General features: G+C 43.6%; 1 protein-coding gene across 1 annotated transcript; it reads left to right on the top strand.

Annotated features, from left to right (window-relative positions):
- On the top strand, positions 1-11,942 carry LOC308168675 (ankyrin repeat domain-containing protein 33B-like; the record flags this gene model as incomplete). Its single annotated transcript, XM_080543288.1, has 6 exons — positions 1-438; positions 7,185-7,314; positions 7,597-7,737; positions 8,038-8,179; positions 8,641-8,839; positions 11,397-11,942. 6 exons carry the CDS (start codon positions 1-3, stop codon positions 11,940-11,942), a joined length of 1,596 nt encoding a protein of 531 aa, XP_080399414.1.
- Positions 11,943-16,245: the final 4,303 nt, after the last annotated feature.

Raw genomic sequence — 16,245 nt, forward strand, 5'->3', positions numbered from 1 at the left:
ATGGTGCTGATAACGGACGACAGGGATGGAGGAGGGGGCTCCTCTGCGCTCCGGGTCAAACTGTCCCAACAACAGAGTCCCAAAGGCGGGGGAGGAACATCGCAGGTCCACCCTGCCATCGCCGAGGAACCGGTGTCGTCCAGCTCGGACGATGGGTACCTGGGCTATTGCGATTCGGAGGAAGACGTGGATGAATTCGAGGAATACGACGAGTTCTCGGAGCTGCCCGACACCAGGAGCATCGCCTCGGACGACTCCTTCTACCCACCGGACAGTGGACCGTTCGTGGACTCGGAGCACCGGACACCGTCCCCGGAGAGCCCCGAGCCCCTGTCCTTGTTCCAGGCGTGCTGCACCAACAACGCCGCCATCGTGCGGATCATGATCAGACAAGGCGTGAGAGAGGAGGATGTGAGAGAGACCGATAAAAATAACAGGGTAGGTATAATATAAGCCATAACGTTTCGTGACGTTAGAATGATAAGGTTCTAGGATCTCCATTTTTGTCAAAATTGTGTTTTTTTTTTTTTTTTACATAATCTGATCCATTAGGTGTTTATTAATGCCTGTGTGGTGTTTACATATTTTTAAAATGTTGACATTTTTGAGTTAGTAATTCATAAAATACAAAGGTTCCATCTCACAGAACATAATGGAATGTAAAAACTTTGACGCTCAATATCTCTGAACTGCCCTAAACGGAGATAGAACCTTATCATTCTTAAGATCACAGTTTGGCATTCAACTTCAAAATGCTGTCCTAACTTCTCTGTTCTCAAACTCATCCAGTAGTTGCAGTCTGTTTCATCTGGGTCGTATGGCACACTGCCCTTCTTTGGATACAGGTGGGTGCAGACTCACCTCCTCACCTGTGCGCAATTACGCACCAAAGAACTCAAAACAGGCGCTCAACTGTGTGTGTGTGTGTGTGTCTGTGGGAGCCTCCCAAGCGCTAGGCAGTTCGCATAGACCTAATTATGCAAAGATTTCCATTCCTACAAACTGTACCTTGTTATGAATGGATTGCTTTTTAACACATATTTTCATTCCGTCACAAGAGCACAGGTTAAACCTCATGCAAATGTTTAGAAAATGATGAGCATTTTCATAGATAGTGTTAGGGTTACATGATTAACATATGGACATGCATGCTGTAGCCTATTCATGTGAAATGTAATTTGCACATACGTTATAGGTACTGTATAAGAAAGTTAAAGGTCTCAGGCAATGATCTATAGAGATCAGTGGTCCGAGGTCTGTTGCCATGGAGTGAGATTGCGTTGTCTCTTGACATTGATTTGCGTCACTTTGGCGTTTTCTCCATGAATGGTTATGGTTGGGATTTGGGGAAAGAGAGTTGACTTTACTCCCCCCGTCTCTTGAAGTATGCACTCGTGCACTTCCCCTCGTTGATTTAAAAGCCATGAAATTGGTTTAAGTATGGGCTCTTTAACCCATGTATTCTTATTTAATAAATCCACGTTGGGTAAGGGCACAAGTAGGCTACATAGGAGAAGGGTGGGGACATGGGACACATTGAGTGTCTGTCCCCAAAACCTCTACCTGGGAGGTCGTTGTGAACACTGCAAGGTTGTGTACTGCTTGTTGCCTGCTCCATGGAAAGGTTTAAACATGGACATGCATTTGCATCACTTTCTTACAGTATGTTATGTTTTATTATATGAAATGGAATATTTCATAATATGAATTTGAAATAATGTTCTAATGAACATTAGAAATGTTACTTCACTGGGTCTTTTTTCCCCTTTACTGTGTGTGTGTGTGTGTGCGCACGCGTGTGCTGAATGGCCTGGCCTAGGGTTTATGAGTCTGAAGAGGGTAGTCCCAAGTTCTGCTAGTCGTAATTACAGCAGGGGAATACACTGAGTCTCTCACAGTCAACAGAACAACCAATCCTGTGTGTGTGTGTGTGCGTGTGTGTGTGTGTGTGTGTGCGTGTGTGTGCGTGCGTGTTTCTGTTTGCGGATAGATTTTTCTGTGAGTGAGTCAGTGTGGACAGAGAGAGAGAGAGAGAGAGAGAGAGAGAGACAGAGAGAGTGCTCAAGGCATGTGTCTGCTCTGCATATTCACTGAAGTGCTATAATATGAACCTACTCTCCACTGCTAACTGTACATGTATGACCTGGCATTCCCAAATGTGACACATTTCTCGTTTCCAGTTCTCACTATAGGAGTCATATTTCTCGGTAACTTGATTTTTTTCAAAGGTTATTTTTTGGAGTGGGGCAGTCCCACTATATTGTTTCAGTTTGTGTAGGACAGAGACAGAAGAGAAAGACAGGAAGTAAGGGGAGGAAGGGAAGAGGGGATGTCAGCATGGGCCCGGATTCTAATCCATGTCGACATACGTGTGCACTGACTGTAGGCTAGACCACTGGACAACCCAAGACCACTTAACGGTACTCTACGGTCATCTTCATCATGGGTATCACCCTTACCAAGCCTTTTCAAAACACCAAATAAATACACAAAACCATGTTGCAAACCACAAGGCTTTGCATTTTCACCAAAGAAGATACTGTATACCCCAACCAATCGGTTGGCCTTCTATAGAATAGACACTCTGACACTCTTGCAGGATTCGAACCCTGGTCTCTTAACAAGACTATGTTATCATCTGAACTAAATCAAAATAAGCTAAAGCTAAATCAAAATGCCAAAAACAAGCGAAAGCCAATACAAAAAGCCAAAATAAGCTTACAGTAGGCTACATACATTCTGCTGTTAATGTCTCCGGCATGCCACACGATGTATGCCACACAATGTTAGCCTCTAGGGCTAAAGTCTTCAGGTCTGAGGTAATGGTTGTTCACTATACTAAGCCCATTTGTCTGTGTGACTGTGACAGTAAAAGGCCTGTATCAGTCTGAACTGTACTCGGTTCATGCGGTCCTCTGTGTACTGTAATCAATGATGAGGTCACCATCTGGCCTCGGGGGGGAAGGACAGGGAATTACATCATCGGAATACCATGATTCCGACAGAATGTCTCTCCCTTGTTGCATTCCCCATCAACACTTCCAGTGTTTGTGTGTGTGGCTTTGTGTCTGGTTCTCATTTTCCGAATGCTGATCACAGCTCATTTTTATCTAGAGAAAACATCTTTGGGGTTACAGCGTTAGTATGTGACTGCTTAGAGAAGTGTGTGTTGTTTGTGTGCATGTCCTCAGTTGGAAGAATGTGTGTGTGTGTGTGTGTGTGTGTGTGTGTGTGTGTGTGTGTGTGCGTGCCGTGCACACATATCCTCTGTAAGTTGGAAGAGCTTGTGTTTTTCTCATCATAGAGTTCTGTATCTTGCCTAGTGTTTGTCTGGCAATTAACTTACACACACGTACAACACACGCTCATCACAGCTCATTTTTATCTCGAAAAAACATCTTTGGAGTTACAGCGTTAGTATGTGACTGCTTAGAGAAGTGTGTTGTTTGTGTGCATGTCCTCAGTTGGAAGAGTGTGTGTGTGCCGTGCACACATGTCCTCTGTAAGTTGGAAGAGCTTGTGTTTATCTCATCATAGAGTTCTGTATCTTGCCTAGTGTTTGTCTGGCAATTAACTTACACACACGTACAACACTTCCTGTTCCTGTTTCTTCCCCCCAAATGTATTGACGGTGAATGCATAAGGGAGGAACCTTAGATCTCCTCCTCCAATATGTTTAGAGAAGGAAGCGGGGAGAGCAGAGACGAGGAACAGAAGACAGACTATTGGGACGCAGCCACAGAGTCTGTTGGGCCAGCAGAAATCTCCAGATTGTTTCCTCAACAAATAAATGGTTTGTAGTTGTACTCGCTTTGTACTCGGGTGAGTGTTGGCAGTGTTTCCCATACATAGTAGAATTTGTCCCGTCTCATTACGAACCAAAAGTATTTTTAGCACTGTTTTTATTTATTTATTCTAAGCGCATTTTTCAGCACTGCTGGTGGAAAGTGTTCGAGTGTTCACACTTGACTTATTTTTTAATTTTTTTAAAGCACAGGCTTCGCCGCCTTTTCCCCAGAATGCATTTCGCACCGGCCAGCAGCAGGCAATTTAAATCGTCCATTTTAAACCTCCATTGGCTAAAAGGGTTAGTCTAATGATCGCAAGGTTGGCAGCTCGGCGGTTCGAGCCCCGGCTGGCCACATGTCGAAGTGTCCTTGGGAAAAACACTGAACCCCAAATTGCTCCCAGTGAGCGGGCCGGTACCTTGCATGGTAGCCTGCCGCCATTGGTGTGTGAATGTGTGGATGGGTGAATGAGAGGCCGTTGTCAAGCGCTTTGGATAAAGGCGCTATATAAGTCAGTCCATTTACCATTTATAGCTGCCACTTGAATCGGCTAACTTGTCTTAATTGATGACGTAACTGCTGACGGCAGAAGCAGAATGTATCCTGAAGTGTACAGAAACATTCAGTGTACAAACAAATGCCTCTTGACCCCAGACAATGACCTCAATCATACTGCCTTAGCGACTAGGGAGTTTTTCAGGATAAAAAGTTCTTGACTGGCCAAATCCATTTTCAGATTTAAATCCAATTGAACATGCATTTCATTTCCTGAGGATATGATTTTATCCCCCCCCCAAAAATACCTAAAAACAAACAACAACTGAAGATGGATTCACGCTATCTGTCATAAGTCATGGCTTGACCCATGAAGCGAAAAAACCTGCAACTCTGTTGTTGAAATGACCACAATCCAATCAAAAGTCATCTGAACTTCTTCTTCTTTTAAAGGGATTTGCACCTCAAATTTAAGGACATTCTTAAACTGAAACACTGTCAGTTTGCAGCCTTATTAATATATCTATCAACATGTACAACTTTTCTGGCACTTTTGCTACTGTGGGAAAATAGTGTATGAGCATGTGTGTGTGGACAACAGCAACAGTCCCTCTCTTCCACTGACCCAGTTAACACACAGAGACACACACACACACACACACACACACACACACACACACACACACACACACACACACACACAGATAGGCATACATGGACTCACGGATCTGTGTATCCGTGTAACGTGTCCGTGCAACCTCATCTCTTTCCTCCACAGAAAGGTGGGGCATAGACAGCAAACACAGACACATATACTCAAACACAGACATATACGCTCAAAGACAGACACATACTCAAACACAGACATATACGCTCAAAGACAGACACATACATACTTAAACACAGACACATACACTCAAACATAGACACATATGTTCAAACACAGACACATACGCGCAAACGCAGACACATTATGCTCAAACACAGACGCATATACTTAAACACAGACACATACATGTAAACACAGACACATACAGATAGACAGACAGCCGATACAGACAGACAGACAGCAGAAAGAGACAACACACGACGCTACACGACGACAAAACGGAAAATGTGCAAAGGGCCACAACACATCCCACCACCAGCACCAATGAACACAGCCAATGATCCTGAATTCCAGGTTTTTCCACACTTAATCACACACACACACACACACACACACACACACACACACACACACACACACACACACACACACACACTTTCCCTGGAATCTCCTCTCTCCCTAATTGTTCTAGCACTGCTGAGCTGTGAGTGTCTGCAGCTTATTTTAGCCTCTGTCTGCCTGCACAGTAGCACAATGTACAGTGTGCAAGATTGTGTGTGTGCGTGTGTCTGTGTGGTGTAGGGTTGGGCAATATCGATTTTTTGAAACCTCTAAACCGTCCCCAAATTAAACCGTGGTTTACGGTTTAACCGCGGTTCACGGTATCATGATTGCATCATTATTATTTTCAGCAACGACAAAAATGTGATACGTGTTCCAGTTGTAGTTGTGGTCGGTCTCAACCATCACCCAAAAGTGATATGACATCACCTCGTTCTACAGCAGCCATGTCTATTGACGCCCTCCTGGACTTACTTGAGCGCTAGCATGTTTTCTACGTTCTTAGTAGATTTTTTTGTACATTGTTGACCCATGGGCTCTGACTTGTCACCTTTCATTAAGCCTCACACCAGATTTACAAACTAACCTCCTACCTTCTACACAGTCTTGATCAATTAGTGTTAACTGACAAGTCAGTGAGTTCACACCTCTAATTCCCCAGGTGTAATTTGGTCACATACACTCACACTTACACAAACTCACACACATAAATGCTCACATACACACACACACACACACACGTACACACACACACACACACACACACACACACACACACACACACACACACACACACACACACACACACACACACACACACAGTTCATACTTCCTGCCTGAAGGATAGAAAAAGGAATGTGGCCTATGCTCTACCATTTCTTGACCAAGTCTCTTTGTCGGGTTAGGGTTATAACACCCCCTCCACCTTGTTTCACAGACGAGGTGGTAGAGTATGCTGTAAATCCAGTTTGTTAATCCAGCCCAGCTCCTGAAGAATCACAGCTTTGTGCAACTGCAATGATAGAGGATGCCCCCCCCCCCTCACTGAATGAGTGTCTGTTCACCAATCAGGTTGAGGGCTGAAATCTTGAGGCTGAATATTACCCTTGAAAAAAGGTCTGGCAATCAAGACATGCATTGTAGACAATGTCGGTCGATTCCTTAAATCAGCTGAAATATACAGCACCTGGATTACCTGCCAGAATATTTGTGTACTGTATATATGTCTCGTCTCATGTGCTTGTGTGTATGTGTCTTACTGTTTTGTAAACTAAATCAGTCATTATCATCATCATCGATCTTCATCTCTGGTACCAGTTCATTCACTCTCCCCTCCCTTCCTCCTCCTTACTTTCTTGGTGTTCCCCTGCTTCCTGCTGGCCGCCGTGGCCCTGCTCACTGGCGGTAAAGCTGTATTTGTTTTGGTTTTGGTTCTGGGAATTGGGACTTTTTACAGGAGTTTCCAGGCTGTGTACACATCACGCACACGCACAACGTGCACACGCACACGCACACACACATTTGAATGTCAAATACTATTAACACACTGGTTTGTTGTAAACTAGTAGGGTCTACCTACCATTTGGAGCACGCACGCACGCACGCACGCACGCACGCACGCACACACGCACACACACACACTCACACACACACACACACACACACACACACACAGTGGACTCCCTGTTTCTCTGTGTGTATTAAGTACAGTCTCTCTCTCTCTCTCTCAGACTGGGCTAATGGTGGCGTGTTACCAAGGTTACGTCGACGTTGTCATGGCGCTGGCTCAGTGTCCACACCTGGACATCAACTGGCAGGACAACGAGGGAAACACAGCCCTAATCACTGCCGCACAGGCAGGTACGACACACTCATACTGACACACAGACACACACACACACACACACACACACACACACACACACTATGGAAGAATGTTTACAGCCCCTCTCCCTCCCTATCTCTCTCTCTCTCTCTCCACACACACACACACACACACACACACACACACACACACACACACACACACACACACACAGGCATGCACACTGACACAGACACAGACACAGATACAGATACAGACACACACACACAGTTCAAGAAAGTTCACATCCCCCCATGTCTCTCTTTCTCTTCCTCTAGGACACATCATAATCTCAAACTACCTGTTGAACTACTTCGCTGGGCTAGACATTGAGAGGAGGAACTGCCACGGCTTCACGGCTGTGATGAAGGCTGCCATGCAGGGCAGGATGGAGTGTGTGCGTGCTCTCATGCTGGCAGGTACACACACACACACACACACACGTCGCAGACATACTGTATATGTGGAAACAAACATATCAGATATAGACACACACACGTACACAGACCCAGAACACACACATACATACACAGGCGTACACAGAAATACACATGTTTACACCTCCCTCCCTCCCTCCACCTCTCCCTTTTCATCCCATCCCTCCCCCTCTTCCCTTCGTCCCATCCCTCCCATATATTTTCCCCACTCTCATCCCCCTCCCCTCGCACTTCCCTATTTCTCCCTCCCTCCTTCCTCCCCCTCCCTCTACCCTCTCTAAGGTGCTGACCTCCAGGCGAGGGACTTTGGTCGTAAGCTAACGGCCAGGGAGTGGGCCATGTTCACAGGCAGATACGACACTGCCTGGGCCATGACGGCCATCCTCTCCCGGCCCTGTCCTTACCAGATCTGTGATATATTCAGGTACACGTGTGTCATCACGCCATCGCAACGTTTTTTTGTTCACAAAAGGAAATAAAAAAAACATAAGAGATAAAACAAGAGATTAAACAATATCAATCGATCGATCGAAACAGCCAAAAGACATCGAAGTGAATTAGGGTTACAGTTTTGTGTCGTATTCCCTGTTATTGGAAAAACAGGTGCAAATCCAGAGCTATGCGTATGAACCTGATAGTTGATATATCAACTTTACCCCGAAAACAAGTGGTGGGCCTGCTAATTGGCTAAATGATAAATCAATGAAGGGGTTGCATCCGTAATATATCATATACATGATGATGTTGATATTATGTTATGCTGTCTTATATGCAGGCCTTCATGATGTAATGAAATCAAGCGAGCCATTGTGCCAGAGCTTTATTATTAATTAATTAATTAATTAATAATGAATGTATGATATCTTTGTTCTAACCGTATTCCAGGCCCGAGTGGCCCAAGCTCACTGCCTTGGTGGCTAAAGCCCAGCAGCCGCGCGGCTGCCTCCAGCGGATCTCTGACACCGTGAGGAACGCCCTTAACATCGCCAACGTTACCCAGCCTGAAGACGACGGAGTCATAGATCACCTGGTCTCCCTGACGACCGCCCTGGGAAGCCCGTTCATGGCAGTGGCATGCCGTACGGTATGGATCGGAAGTTCTGTCTCTTCCTATTCTACATGTACTTCCTCCTCTATTTCTCTCTCTCTCTCTCACCACCTCCTCCTCCTCTCTCCCTTGTCCTCCCTCTGTCTCCATGTCCTCCTCTAGCCCTTTCTGTGACAATGTGCGTGGTTGTCTTGTTCTGAGGGTGTGTGCGTTCCCGTGTACACCTTAACACGTGTCTTGTGTCCGGATACTGTCCACATCATGGTTGTGTCCACATAAAAAGACGCGGAAGGTGTAAAATGGAGAAAAAAAAAGATCAGATGGTGAGCCTGCATTCTGGTTGCGTTGGGGAAAAAGGGAAAATGCAATCAGGTCACAGAGAACACTGTTCAACTTTATTTCTGTGGAATATGTACAGTACGTAGAAGACAGATATAGGACACATGTTAACACTAGTAGCCAAGGGCTCTCGTTACTAACCAAAGTACCCAGAGTGTCGTCTGGAGACCTCCATTGGTTAACGTTAGTGTAATAGTGTAATCATTGAATTAGACCAATAACATGCAATAACATGCAAAAAACAATGATCTGGTTGTTTAGTCAGGACTTAAGAATCATTAGAATATCACATTTTGTATTTTAAAGAGATTACATATTGAATATAACATTGACAGACATCATTGGTGTAACTGTACATAGCCTACTGTAAAAAAAAAGCCCCCCAAAAAACAACCTGCGTTCAAATGTGAATTTTATGGAAACGGTTTAATAAGAATAAACTTTCTCTAATTCACACAAAAGGTTGTACGTTCGCTTGAGGTAGTTTTTGCCTTATGCGAATCAGAGTTAATGCGCATAAAGTTAAACGGAAACAGGTTTGCGGAATAAACTCTGACGTAGCAAACATTCAACTCACATGACTCAACTGTTTCGTCTCTGGACAATCTGCAACATGGCCAATGATAGCTGACATGTAATTATTAATTAACTTTCCGAAGTGAAACAAATTCCTGAATTCCTGTCAAATTGAAACTAATTCCTCTCTCCATTTTCTCTCCTGGTTTGTCCGTTGACTTCCACAACTATGTCACGTAGACACGTAGCCTATACCGCGTCATCCTCTGATGAAATTACGTTTTACGTAGCCTAGCTTATTCGCTCTAAACCAGTTAATGGAAACGCACATAATTCGCACATGATTCGCATTTTCTTTTTGCGAACTTTGAAAATGTCGCTTAAAATTCACTTGGCATTTTATGGAAACACAACATTGTCTTTCTGTCTGTGTGTGCCAACCATTATGGTTGAAATGGGTAATCCATTCATAATTGTAAGGTCAGTTTCAATTCTCGAATGTGTGATTTTGAAATTGTAACAACGTTATTAAGTTAAAAACAGACATCTAGGAAAAGTCAGGGAAGGAGGAGGGCATGGGTTTCATCATGGGAGTATCGCGTCCGTGGACATCCGTTTCTTATGACTAGTGATTAAGTCTAACATGTAACAATGTGTGCAGATCCGATTGTTCAGATTATACGTAATCCAATCACAGGATGCATATATGCAAGATTTAAATGGATTTGTTTGTGTGATTATCTTGTTATGTAGTTGTGTGTGTTATGTAGTTACATAATTACATACATAATACATAATTGTCTAAGGCAGCGGTTCCAACCTTTTTGGACTCAAGGCCCACTTAACAATCTCTAAAGTATTCGCGGCCCACACAGGCATTTTACGCACGCGTACCATTTTGGTGTCTCATCCATATTCTCTTATTCATAAGAGATAGGGTTACTTACTTAACTAATATTACTTAATATTATATTAACTGTTGTTTACTCACTACACGTGAAGCTGGCAATTCACAGCAACAGGTATCATGGTGAGCGCTAGTAACATTGGCGGCGGAGAACTTGAAAGTCTCCCTCGTCATTTAAATCCCATGAATGGGAGCACTTTAGCTTCTCTGTCAATTATAACAATGATGGAAGAAGGGTGGTCGAAAAGTTACGGTGTGTAAGCGCGTACGAGCATGGACACACATTTGACGCGACATCACCCTGGTGTGTTGATGGGAGGCATGAAAAAGCCAGCTCAACAACTTCTGATAATGTAGCCATTTTTCATTTTCTTACCATGTTTAAAGGAACGTTTCACTTTATTATTTAGTTGAAAGTGGCATGAAACATTTATTCGTCTGTTTTAAAGAGCCCAGTGATTCACTGCTGCAACCAGGCGCCTCCTCCCTCTCTCCTATTGCACTATAATATAAGTTGAATGTGTATTTCAGTATAATATGTAATATGTGAGTGTAGATTATGTTATATATACTGTATATATTTTACCAGTTTTGACATCTTGAATGTAGTTTTTTTGTTTCACACAATAAAAGTTGTGGTTTTACGGAATTCAAGGAAAAAGCAGGTTTTATATAACATTTTAAAAAGATCTGATCCGTGACTCAGAAACCGCGACATGATCCGATCCGTGAGTTAGGTGATCCGTTACACCCCTAGTAAGCACCAGTAGATGTATAAAGGATGTGCATATCTGTATTTGCTCATGGTCGTCTGTTGTCATTGCGATCCAGGTGTGCCCTGGAAGTCCGCCGTGCGTGGGGAAACGGCGCTACGCCGTCCCGGAGATCCTACGACGTCAGCGTGCCAAGGAGCTCCGCACCCTCAACCCGGAGAGGATCGACAACCACCGCAAACTCTTCGACAAAGCCCACGTGGTGACCCTGGTGGCCAAAGTTCCACAGGACCGGAGGGCCAGCCTGCAGGTCCAGCCTCAGGTCCCGTGCCCACCCTCTAACTTGAGCCCGGGCACGGAGGCCTCCTGCACTGCCATGTCCCCCCGGAGAACCAGCCTCCTGCCTCTCCACATGGCGAGGCGGAGCAGCGTGAGGCCCGGATTCTCGGTGCCCAAGGTGAGGGTGATCAAGGCCCCCACGCCCACCTACGAGCCTGAGAAGATACGGAGGAAGAGCAGTAGTAAGGAGGGAGGGAACCTACTAGAGCTCCCCAAGTGGAGGTATAAAGAACTGAAGGAAGAGAGGAAGAAAGCAGAGGAGGCAGAGAGAAAGAGGGTGGAGGGGGCCACCAGGAGACACCTGGCCTCGGGAAAGAAGAAATAACTTCATAGGATGACATTATGTACCGCATAAGACTTGTCATTACACACTCCTCTCTACGTCGCTAAGCTCAGAAATGCACAGAGGGGGATGATGATACTTGAAATGTTCGATGTTAACTTATTTTTTGTATTAGATATTTTCACGGAGATTCAAAATGATTTATTGAATTATATTTTTTTGTATACCTTTTGGATAAATGAAGGTGTGTTTTTTGATGAACTTTTTATTTTCTACTAGGGTAGCCTATTTTGACATTCCGAAGAAGTGAAAAATGTGATATATATTTTTTTTCTATTTCAAGAGCAATATCCCAATGTGACACACTGTTGTAATGTTACGCTATATACTAAAGTTCAATGTAAGGGGAGAAAACTGGAATTCTATCCTAAATGATATGAAGTCAGTGTTCTGTTGCACTGAAACTATGAAAAGCAGGTCACATGCTGTGAACATCATGAAATAATATTTTCTTAGACATGGCTTACGCCAAAATACTAAGATATTCTCCTCATGCTGTTCATTGCCAATGATCTAGCAGTATTTATATTTGTAACACTAAGTCAAGGCAACATGTTGTTTGGCCTTTATGTTCAACTGTATTCCAATCAGGAGATACAACAGATTTTGGGGTAGAGCTTGGTCAGAGAAGTGTGGTGCTAATTTTAAATACATTCAAAATGTGTGTATTCAGATAAAGACCAAAGCCGCCTGAATTGGGGCCTCTTCCACATTAACTTGAGGATTCGAAAATAATAGATTAAAAAAATAACTATCAAGTGAAAACACCCAGCGACGAGAAAAGCACTGATTATTGTCAGGCTTTCAGAGAACACAATTTCCCCTGGGACAGCTTAAGTGGCATCTACAGTGGGGTGCACATGTTTGGGCACCCCTGGTTTAAATGTTACAATTAAACTCCAAGTGATTGAAAGCAAACCTGAACACTAAATGCTACAATTAAACATGACACCTTTCTGCAAATGTTAAAATAAGGTTTATTTTTCTTTTAAATTTTAAAATGAAAGTTTGGGAAAGTTTGGGAACCTTTTTGGATTATTCTGTTACCTTTTGAGAAGATGATTACTAAGGCCCAGACCAAGGTGGTTTACTCATTAGGGCTTCAATAAGTCAAGTGAATATAATTCCAGGGTTGAACTATATATTCTGAACTCCATGCCTTCTAAAGTATCCGACTGCTGTGGCTGTTGTGTCTGGTGTTAAAAACCATGGGTTCCTCTAATCAGTTGTCCAAGGATGTCAGAATCAAGATAGTTCACTTCCACCATCAAGGAGAAGGCTACAAAAAAAAACTCTAACAACGTTTCAATCTACCCATTTCCACTGTCAGAAACATAATCAGAAAATGGAAAATAAATGGAACAATTGAAGTCAAGGCAAGATCTGGAAGACCAAGAACATTTTCAGATAGAATAGCACGAGATCTACGGAGAAATGCTCAGAAGAACCTCACATCACTGCAAAAAGGAGAAGCAGACATCGGTCTAGAAAACAAAATATTGAAGACGTTTAACATTTACGATTGTCGGCCCGACCATTTTCCGAGCAGATTGTCGGGAGAAATTGACTCTTAACACACCTCACACCACAGGATAATCTTGTAGGATAATCTTTAGAGCCATCCGATAATCGGGCGTTTGCTGTCCTTGGTCGGAAGGGGGGAAATCGGCCCAAAATCGGCCAGATTATCAGATATCAGTATGTGTGTACCCGGCTTTAAGAGTCCATTTCTCCCGACAATCTGCTCGAAAAATGGTCCACATTCAGAAATGTTTACGCTGCTGCGTTTAAGTAGCGATGCTATAACGAGAAGACCACAATATCTGCGATAGCTATGGGAAATGTATTTTTGTTTTGTTTATGGTGAATAAAAACAAAACTGTTTTTGCATATCTTGTCCATGTAATACATATGGTAGGGAAACCTTGAAAGTCAAGCCATCATTTAAAAAAACATTTTTTAAAGTTATTTCACATTTTCAAATGTTAGGTTGCACAAGTGAATTGAATGGAAGATACATTCTACCAGATACGGTGCAAGGTCTGTACCACCACCATCATATGTTATTCACTATCTTGTCATAGGGCTCTATTTTGAGACGCAAGTCCAGATGCAGGTGTCATTTGTGAAAGCATTAACTGGTGATAACACTGAAGCGCTGTCTCGCCTGGTATTAGAGGTGTATTCATGACAATGAGTAGGTCAAGTGCCATCGCCCGGGTGTGCTGAAAAATTCTGGCCTTGAAAATAGCACTAATATTTCGGACACCGCACAGAATCACTGCCAGCACCCCTTCATGTTTGCAATAACACTGGATAGCCCATAGTGTACTCTGGACTAAATACCTCATCATCATGGAGCGATGGGGAGAGATCATGGAGACCAGAATCCCCTCATCAGATTATACTTCACAAATAAAACATGGTTTTCAATGAGCTCTATATTTGATAACTTAGTGATTGACTGTTGTGATGATACTAATACGTATTCGCAACAATTCCAGCTACAGCTCCAAGCTTCAGCGTTCTTGTATTCTTAAACCACAGCTGAACAGAAGGCATGTTGAGAGAGGACTCGTGGGCTAGTAGGAATCCAGCAGACAATATTTAGGTCACAGTAACAGCGTAACAGCTGCCGGTTGAGATTGTCACCTGAGATTATAAACGCAGAGGCTTGGTCAGCGATTCTCACTGCGCTAGCAAATAATCTCCCATTGGAAATCTAGAGTAGGCAGTGGATCGCCCTGAACCTCTTATAGAGGGTCAGGAGGTATTTTTGCCTTAATGGTTACCAGCTCAGTGGGGACAGGTAGAGACAGGTGACTGTGATAGCATGGTTAAGGTAAATTTAGATTTGGGGGGAGGGTAAACTGATCCCAATCGAATGAGATACTGTGGGCGTAGAAAGTGCACACTGGGGACAGGAAGTTGTCAGCAAGTCTCCACCCCCGTAATGTGTCCCTTGTCCATTCCGCCATGCCTTCTGTTCACAACCCGACTTGCACGCATTGCGAAGTGCGAGATGAAAATATATACAGTAGTTAGATTCATACGTTTTCGATGCCATCATTTGAGAAGGGGGCAGTGTGCATTACATTTTCAGTTTGAAAAGAAGGTTGAAATCCCTGTTCCACTTCAAGCACCTCCTTAACTCTTCTCAATTCGTCAATAGAATCGGCAGCACTGGTCAAATTCACCGGATGGATAACCTCCCCCCAGCACCACTTGCATAACAGTTCGCCATCAGACTATTCTTGAAGAGTCTGACTTGGTGAGAGCTTCACTCGTGTATGAGGGCACAGTGGGGTTGAGAAACAGACTGGCACCCTCTGCTGGCAGAAAGACGTACTGTTGGGGTAATTTCCATTTTTTATTCAATCAACCCCATGACCCCATTTGGAAGCGTTTTGAACTCATGGACACATTTATGAATTTAAATTCCAAGTCTCTCTCAACTGACTGAATACAAAACGTGTTTAATTGAAAGCAAACCAGCAGCCAGGAACAAGACACAGCCAGAAAAGAGACATTAACATAAATAATCCAGTAAATTGCTGTCTTAGTCAACTTTTTTCCCCTCATTGCTGACTGCTTGATATGAACTTGAGAAGTGTAGACTATGTGTTAGCTTGCGGAGGGACAAAGTCCTTGACCTGAAAAAGTGTTGTAATGGTTTTATGTCTCCCTCTCCACCCACTTTTGTTTTGCTGAGGTTTGTCTACTGCATAGCACAGTATGCAAGGACAGACATGTAGGCTTTAGATAGGCCTGCCCGTAGAATGACTGCTCTCAGCTGGTTTGGACACCGTCTGTGGGACATGAGTGAATATATCACAAGTTAACTCATGAGTTCATATCCCAGGCACAACCAGGGGCCTCATTTATAGAAAGTACTTTGGATCAAATTTGATCTTACCCGTGTCGTACGTAGAAAACCACGTCAACGTAGTGATTTATACAATTTCAACGTGAGTCAATTTGACCGTGGAAACAATCGTAGCTCTACGTCGGGTATTGACCTTGCGTACGCACATTACCTACTGGTTATGCAGAGTTATTACAGGCATGTGAGCCACACTGCCTACTGTAATTCATGCAAGTGTCTCGTAATAAAATTAACGATGTTGTTATCAGCCGAGAAAATGAGTTTAATTCAAGATTTAAAAGGAACTGATGTTTATGATTGTATTTCAGTCTTCCTTTATATCCCTCCGGAGCTGTCAAGGCAACGCCATCTCCCCTTCAACATGCCTAGTGCGTTCCACAACGGACCTTGCCCGGCCAA

The sequence above is a fragment of the Nansenia antarctica genome, assembly GCF_963989245.1.
Source record: "Nansenia antarctica genome assembly, chromosome: 12".
In the NCBI taxonomy this organism is placed as follows: domain Eukaryota; kingdom Metazoa; phylum Chordata; class Actinopteri; order Argentiniformes; family Microstomatidae; genus Nansenia; species Nansenia antarctica.